At 39.9% G+C, this 8,586-nt stretch overlaps 1 protein-coding gene across 7 annotated transcripts in view; it reads right to left on the reverse strand.

Annotated features, from left to right (window-relative positions):
* The window catches only part of IRF2 (interferon regulatory factor 2), a 69,049-nt gene that overhangs the window by 24,879 nt on the left and 35,584 nt on the right, over positions 1 to 8,586 (reverse strand). For 4 of the 7 annotated variants that reach the window (XM_006026605.3, XM_006026604.3, XM_025207572.1 and 1 more), the window contains exons 3-4: positions 1,621 to 1,720; positions 839 to 1,015 (exon numbers count right to left, since the gene is read on the reverse strand). In XM_006026605.3, the coding sequence (XP_006026667.1) occupies positions 839 to 1,015; positions 1,621 to 1,720 (277 nt within the window). Of the gene's footprint in view, positions 1 to 838; positions 1,016 to 1,620; positions 1,721 to 2,271; positions 2,377 to 2,813; positions 2,832 to 8,586 lie in introns of those variants that run through there. The other 3 variants (XM_025207574.1, XM_025207575.1, XM_025207576.1) reach the window with 2 other exon arrangements.

The raw sequence follows: 8,586 nt of genomic DNA on the forward strand, positions 1-8,586 counted from the left end.
AATATCCCTAATTCCTTCCACAAATAAAGAATAACCTGAGCAGACAGAGCTCTATCAGGAAATCTAAAGAAAGCTAGTAGCATCTCTGTCTTCTCTTCAATCCTGAGGATACCTTGTGGAGATTAGGCTATGGGAAGCTTTGGAAAAAAAAGGACCACAGGGGAGTAAGAAAGGAGTCACTATCCATGCCATTCCCAGTTCTCAGAACCAGAACTTTTTAAAGCACCTATATTTAGGGCCCCATCAGGAGAGTTTTTCCACACAAGATAAAGGTGTTTGTTGCCAAGGGCAGATTCCCCACCTATGCATTACCTGTATACCTATCCCAGGGCTCAACGCCAGCAAAGATAGACAGTTGAAAACTTCACAATATGAAAAGAACAGATGTGGGCTGTTTATTATTGATGGTAGAGACAAATGATTGCAAAATGTTGGAAATATACAGGCTATTCCCCTTTAAAGTGGAAAAGATCTGATGGAAGCAAACATCATTACATATTATATTTATATAGCTCCAAAAATTAGACTAGATATTTCAGACCAGAGATTCAGCTGGTATAAATTAATATGGCTCCATCATCTTTAATTGGGTTAAAATGACAGCCAGACCCTGATTTTTAACTACCACCTCTTATGTATTCTCTCTTTCTCAAAGAAAGTAAATTTGTCTGTTAAATGAACGTGGAAGAACATTTATGAAAATCATTTGGACTGACTTTACAGAATCCAAAGTAAAACTGATAGATTTTGCAGGTATCAGAATCCTGAGTAGAAATCTCCACCATCAAAATTATGGCCAGGGAGGCAACACTATTTGTTCCTGGGCCCTTTCATCTACCTTTTTTTGAAGGCCTTTCAGATAAAGGCAGCATCCTGTAGACCCTGAAGGCATTGTTTCCTTTCTTTATACTTTTGTCTTTCACTTCTTCTATGTCAGGCAAAGAGTTCATGGCACACCGGAAGTTTGCCTTCCATGTTTTTGGATCAGGTTTATCAACTCCTTGTTGAAATTTTCCTAACAAACATGAAAAGAAAATTAAGTACATATTGACAAGTCATAAGATCTTGGAGAAAGCTAGTAGTACTGTGGGCTAAGTGTTAGTGTACAAGCCTTTTGGTACTGGGTATAGGAGCTCAAACCATAGTTCAAGTTGCAAGAGAAAGTGAATTTGGTGATCTCATCCTCATGCTTATCTCTAGAACATATGATTGACAGTTTCTAATCAAGAAAAACCCAGGGCAAGGATAGTCAGGGCACTGCATGTCAGATGCAATGTTACACCAGTGTGAGACAGCTTGCACAGCATTTATTATTATTATGCACTGCTCAAACCCCTAAGGGCATAAAGGACCCAATTCTGCAAGATGTGGGATAGTCTCTGATTCTACTGATTTTGAACCCAGACTTGTCAATGATGTTTCATCGCTGCCTTCAATGCTAGCAAGACACAACCCCTTAACAAAGCTGGAAAGAACCTTGCAAGAGTCATTTTGCAGACTCAGATCCTTACACTCATTCACTGCATTTGTCAAAACAAACAAATGAAAGGAAACAAAAATTGGGAAGGAAGAAGAAACAAACATTCAAAGACTGGCCATAAGAAAGGAGAGCTCCAGTACCTGTGTGAATTGCCCAGTTTCTAAATAAAGGAGCATCTTTTTCAACATCCCACCCATGCCGTGCAGCATGCATCCAGGGAATCTGAAAAATCTTCTTCTCCTGGAAAGGAAAAAAAACAAGAAATGGCAACTCCGATTGCCTCTTTGATTTTCTGATCATTTCAAACACACACCCCTACAGCTCCAGCATCTGTAAATGTTTTACTTTATTTGCTCCCTTACAGCAGAATCCTTTTGTTACTATTGTTATCATCAAAACACTTACCGGAGTCAGCATGAGCAGGATGTGGCCCTAAGTATATTAAAACCACAGATACCCCACCCCTTTATGGGCTTTAAAAAAAATGAGGCAGCTTTGCAAATGGACACATGTACAAAACATGCTGCAGCACATTTGTAAACATTCCTATGAGTATTCTTTTGGCAGTGCAGAATTTGTTCTTTTTATGATTAGGAATCAAGTACAAAGACAAATATTTATATGAGTAACACTAACTGGAGGGGCTAAAAATTCAGCCAGTGAAATACCAGCACAATAAGAAATTAAGACATTTAAAACTGGGTAGGGTAAGCTTACAGGACATAATAAGGAAGTGAAGTGTACAAGACTCCTTCATAACAGAAGTCAAAGTCATCTAAAAATTAACTCACTCCGTAGTTCCTGGGTTTTGCTCTTCTCTTCCTTCAACACCATTGTCTTTCCTCTTCTGTCTCTCCTCCTAGACTGCTTGTGTGCGCTCTCTTAGACTAACAGATCTATAAATGTAAAGTTTTGTTTTTTCTTCTTCATTCATCTTTGTGTGACACTTTCTTTTCTGATTCTTCCTTTTATGCCAGCTTCTGCTTCTTCCCTTCAATTTTTACTCCCCTTTATTATCCCCTCCTATTTCTATTCTCCCCTTTATATTTTTTCTGTTCTTTAGTAAAAACAGAGGTTTAACATGGCATCCCCCTTTCAGAACACTTTTTTGCAACTTTTTACTCTATTCTCCTGACTTTCTATTCCTTTGCACCCTCCTTTCATTTATTCCTCTTGCACTTCAGGTCTTAATGCCTCTATGGTCATTCCAACCCTCAACATCTTGGTAGGAAGCAAAGTAACCCAGAAAAGCAGGATATAGCAACATCTCATAAAGTGTATCAAAAATAAAAAAAACAGGATTTAGCAATCCCATGTCAGAGCTGCCACTAACCTCTTCTTTAAGAACACATACTAGGGTCAGTCTCTCTCCAAGCTAAAAGAAGTACCAGAAGGACATTTGGTCAAGCAGCACGGGAAAGTTAACTTACTGAATAAAATTGACAAAAACAATACTGGAATCAAAACATGAAATAAGGCATGAAAACACCTGCTTGGTATGACCAGCTTGGTTTTCAAATGGAAAATATCCTTTTTACCTCTGAATCATCCTTTCAAATCCATAGTGTTAATTTACCAGCCCAAACATAAGATCCATTTGACTATATTTATCCTAACAAAAATATTAATATTTTGAATTTCTTGCCTGTTAAAAAAAATACTTGCCCCAGATGAGCAAATGGATTTTTACAGGTTGGTGTAAATATATAACTACCCGCTTCTTTATTTTTCATAATATTTACTATGCACTTTCTAGATTCATTAATAAAACATTAGTCAGGTGTGATCCTAAAAGACACAGGAAATGTCATTGAGCACATCAATGTGTTTCTGTTTTCTAACAGAAAAGTCTTATGCCATTTAGCAATTGTAGGAAACAAACTGGGTTCTAGATAATCTAAATTCTATTAGAATTAATAAAAATCTAGAAATGTTATTAAAATTGAGCAGCTCCTCCTCTTCCCCCCGCCCACAAACAAACCTATCCCATTCTACAGTAGAACGAAAATTTTAATTTTAGAAGAAAAAATGCAGGTGACAGAATTCCACTGTATAATATTCTACAACAGGGTTGTCAACCAGGGGTACACTGGGGCACTTCCAATTTCACCGTTGGTGTTTCCGGTTTTGCCCCCCCTCCCCGTCCATGGATTGGCTGCTGGGGGGACCCCTCCCCCCCAATTTTCCAGAACATTTTCCAGTGCTTTATTTTTCTGTGGGAAATTTTCCCATGATATTAGGTAAGATTGGCAGTTTGAAAGTTGTAATTAATGTTTTTCAGGTGATTATCCCTAGAAAGTGTGTAAGAGAGTATGTATATGTTTCACTGATTTGTAAAGAGGAGGGTGACTACACTCACATAATAATCCAAACCAAAAATCAAGTTATGAATTCACCTAATTGGCTGTGCAGGTCAAATCAAAACCAAAGCTAAAATTCTTTTTTTTATCTCAGACTGCAAGTGAAAATAAAACCAAAACTAAAACTGTGATTAATTTTTGTTTAGATAAATAGTTAACTATTTCAATCCAGCAGAGTGAGCTTAGTCCTCTCTCTGGCTGATGGCAGAGGCCAGACTATACTTCCCTGTGGCTCTGCAACCAAGCAGCAAGTTGAGCAGCAGAGTGCTCTTTATGGCAGGGAGGGGGGAAGCAAGCTCCTGCTGCTTCTCCTTCTGATGGATGAGGCCAGACTAGAACAGGCTGAAATAAAAATCTTTTTCCCCTTTTGTTGCAGGAACTTGGTAGCTCAAGTGAAATAGCAGATTTGCAAAAAATGGAAAATGAAAATGTTGAGCTGCCAGGTCTGGGGGAAGAAGCAGCAGGATCCTCGCTTTCAAGATCACTGACACCAGATATGCGATCCACCATGAGTAGCTCTTCAAGACAGTCAAGCTTTTTATCAAGCTTTGTGAACAAAATGTCAAAAGATGATCAAGAAAAAGCAGATGAGATATTAGCTTGAGCTATATTTGCAAGTGGTACACCTCTTTCCATAACGGAAAAATCAATACTGGAAGGAATATTACAAACTAATTCACCCATCATATAAGTTACTGACATGTTATCGCTCATTACATTCTCTCTTAGATAGACAGAAAGACAGAGTTCAAACAATGGTTATTCAAAGGATTGGTCAAGCAGAATCACCGAGTCTGAAGTCAAGTGGATGGACTGATATACAAGGAAATAATTTATTGAACATTATGTTAGCAACACCTGAACCAATATTCCTAAAAGCAATTGCTACCGAATCTTCTCATCATACAGGTGAATACACAGCCAAATTACTGAGTGAAGAGATTGGAAGTGCAGGTCCCTCTAGGGTACAAGCCCTTGTAACTGATAATGCAAGTAACAAGAAAGCTGCATGGAAAATATTAAAGGCAAAGTATCCTCATTTAATAGTATTTGGCTGTCTTGCTCATGGGTTGAATCTTCTGGCAAAGGACAAAGTAAGTGTGAATACAATGAAGACAATATTGGCAAACTGCAAAGCAACTGTGAAGGTATTCAACAATCATCATGTTGCTAATCAGACTTTGAAGAAATTACACAAAGAGAAGCAGGGAAAGGAAAGAAATCATTTTGGAACCAAGAGTTCTAGTTTTTTGTATGTCTTTTTGTCTCAGACCAACACAGCTACCAAGTACACCCCGGGGAAAGGAAAGTGCACTTTTACTGCCAGGAGAAACTAGATGGTGTTCAGCTACGAAGTGTTTACCTAGTTTGCTGTGCACAAAGAACTGTTTGCAATGTGCTTCAATAGATGACACAGTATCCCAGATTATTCCTGTGAACACTCGGAAGCAGATTCTCGACAATGATGTGTTCTGGGTTTGAGTTTTACTAAGAGATCTGAGTTTTGCTCTCATCCAGTTCATCTGGCAGCAAACCTTTTGGATCCTCAACACAGAGGACAAACATTTATCAGAAGATGAATTATCTACTGCTCTCAATACAATTGTGGAAGTAGCTAAGACTGTCCCTAACATCGACAGAACAGCTGTGATAACAAACATTGCCAAGTACCATGCAAAAGAAAAACTTTGGAGCAAAGACATTATTTGGCGGGCAGCCGAAAATATGGTCTCCTCTCACATGGTGGAAGGGATACTGTAACACCCGCCTGTTGTCCAGGATTGCTCTAAGGATCCTAAGAATTCCACCAACAGCAGCTTCTTGTGAACAGAACTGGAAAGCTTTCAGCTCAATCAAGACAAAAAAGAGGAATAGACTATAGCAAATGAATGCACCACTAAGCTTGTTTCTATTTCTCAAAATCTCTCGCTTCTGGAGAATCAGTCAGAAGCACAATTAGTGAAGAAGATGCAGTGTGATGATAAGCTGCCCTTGCCCATAGACTCATTGGTAAAACCATCCTTTAACAAAAGAGAATGTGGTTCAAGTAGCTCTAAATCAGATTTGCCTCAGTCTGATTCTGAAATGGAACTAATAAGTAGTGCAAGTGATTCTACAGATAGTGAGAGTGAAACTAGAGGTGCTACAATGACCTCAGTGGAAGAGAGTTAAACTCTGTTCAAGTAGATGAGTGGACAATGACAGCATATCACGCACAGTTCTTTGGGTGTGCTAAAATTAGTTTGTCAACAGTTTTCAGTGCCTTCATGTTTTTTTCTTAAATTTAAACAAACAATGTAAGGGATGTACATGCTACTGTGTATTGTCTTTACATTTTTACAAGTATTCCAATAAAAATAATTTCTTTCCAAATAAAGCTTAGAATTTGTTTCAATATAACATTTAAACCAGTTTAAACCATTAAGTGTGCTGTGTTTGAATATAATCCGTAAACCATTAAGTGTGCTGATTTCTATTTTTTTCCTAATCAAATATTTCAGTTCAAATACTTGTGGCTATTGGGACATAAAATTAACATGGGGGTACTTTTTGAGTTTAGTTTACTAAATAAGTCAAATAAACATGCTAAATCAGATCACGCTCTATTTAAGGCACTGGAAAATTTTCCAGAAAACTCACATCTCTGGGGACAAAAAGTCCTTCAATAAGCAATTTTCTAACCATCTGCCTACAGGGGAGTTTTTCCTAACTCCAAACAGTTTGTGTCCTGAAGCTGAAAGATTTATATCAGTTAAAATGAAAAATAATCCTAACTAGTAAAATAGCTACAAATTTTCTCATTAATCTTAAAAATGTCTAATTTGTTCTTTCATTCTTCTAATCACCTTACTCTACAAGGATATCTTGTGGTTATGAGCTGCATGGAAAGGGTGGGGGGGAGAAGAGAGAGAGAGAGAGAGAGAGAGAGAGAGAGAGAGAGAGAGAGAGAGTGTATTTTGAGAGAGAGAGAGAGAGAGAGAGAGAGTGTATCTTTTTTTTCAGTTTTAAATGTGATGCTTCTATTTTTATGACGAGAGTAGCATAACTGGTGGGGAAAGGAGGGGAGAAAGGGAGGGACAGCCGGTGTAACCAAGGCAGCAGCCCAGGCACCACTACAGAGACGTCAGAATAGCAGTCCCCAGGGGGGCTCTGTCACCACCACAGCCCATGTTGGGGGAGCTTGAACTGAGGTAGTAGCAGCCTGTGCTCTGCCACTGCCACCGCCCACATCCAATGATAAGCTTTTTCTTAGTCATGCCTGCATCTCTTGATCCTACATCAGAACCATTCAGCTTCCCAGCCCCCCCAGCCCAGCTCTTCTCTCTTGCTGGAGAACCACTCCTCCATCCCTACTGCTTTGAAAAGGGGCAATGAGTCACCCACGTCAGTGGATCCTAAGACACATTTAATTCTTTTCATCAGGATCAACAACAGGGAAGAGAAGTCAGATTTTTGCATTGTTTCAAAGTATAAATGGAGCACCCACATTATGTTCACTATATTAAGATACAACAGTGAGCCTTTTTTATCAACTGACTCTCTGGGCAGTTTCAGTCTTTCCTCCTTTGGATTTGGAGAGATTTGGAAAGATTTGGCAATAGTAACATAAACACAATTTTAAATGTTTTTTCTACATACCTCTAGGTAGCAGGTGGCTCATGAATGCTGAGATGCTGGGGCAGATGGAGTGTCCCACAGAAGCGCGGGGGCTCCCCAGTGCACTCAGAAGCAGACCTGGAAGTGGACCAGAAGCACGCCGGGGGGGGGGGGGCCCCCAGTCCCCGCTTGTTGACTGGTGCCTCCTGGGTCTGGGGGGCACCTGGGGTACCCCTGCAGCCAGTCACTGACCTGGGGGGATGCAGGGAGGTCCCCTGCGCACTCCCCAGCAGACCTGGAAGTGGACTAGAAGTACTTCTGGTCTGCTTCTGGGGTCACCACCGAACACGTTTTGGGGGGGGGGGGGGTGCTCCATCTGTCCCACCATCGCAGCGTTCATGAGCCACGCTGGTACCTTGAGGTATGTAGAAAAAACATTTAAAGCTGTGTCTATGGCCAAATTGCTGATTCTCCAAATCAGAATCGAATCTTCAGATTTGGATTCAGCCAAATCGAATCAGGGACAGTGATTCGAATCAACGAATCGAATCACTGTCCCCGATTCAGGCCAAATCTGAAGCCGAATTGAATATGCCCTGCTTCGCATACCCCTACTAAGCAACTATTCAGCTGGTCCAATAAAAGATAATCACAAATGCATCCATGCAGCTAGCAATTTTCTCACCAGACTGTGAACCCTTGTATTTCTGCTACGTCTTTTTTGCAAGTATAGCGGAACAGGGTACCAAATTTACATAATAGTATCATATCACCAATGCCACTAACTCACTCCAACAGCCTAACCTTGCTTGCTGCTTTGACAACTGCTGAGCATGGTTTTTACTGAACTTTCCGAAGTGATACCCTGGATGACTGCAGTTAACTCAGAACCCAGCAAGCTTATACTTTTCTATTTAAAGCCTATGCGACTCTTCCAAAGAGGAGGTAATAATTTTTCAAGACTCAAGATTAGAGCAATATTAGCCCAGCTCAGTCATGTACTATATACAGTCTTTTGTCATGCAGGCACTTACATAGGATTCTGTGTTTCACTGGGGAGAAAGGCTTGCCGTGACCTTTAGAACAAATATGTGAATCATAAACTAACTAGAGCAGCATAACAGGAATTGTTAATATCCCGTTCAGCAG

Source organism: Alligator sinensis, unplaced genomic scaffold (assembly GCF_000455745.1).
Source record: "Alligator sinensis unplaced genomic scaffold, ASM45574v1 scaffold354_1, whole genome shotgun sequence".
Taxonomy (NCBI): Eukaryota; Metazoa; Chordata; order Crocodylia; family Alligatoridae; genus Alligator; species Alligator sinensis.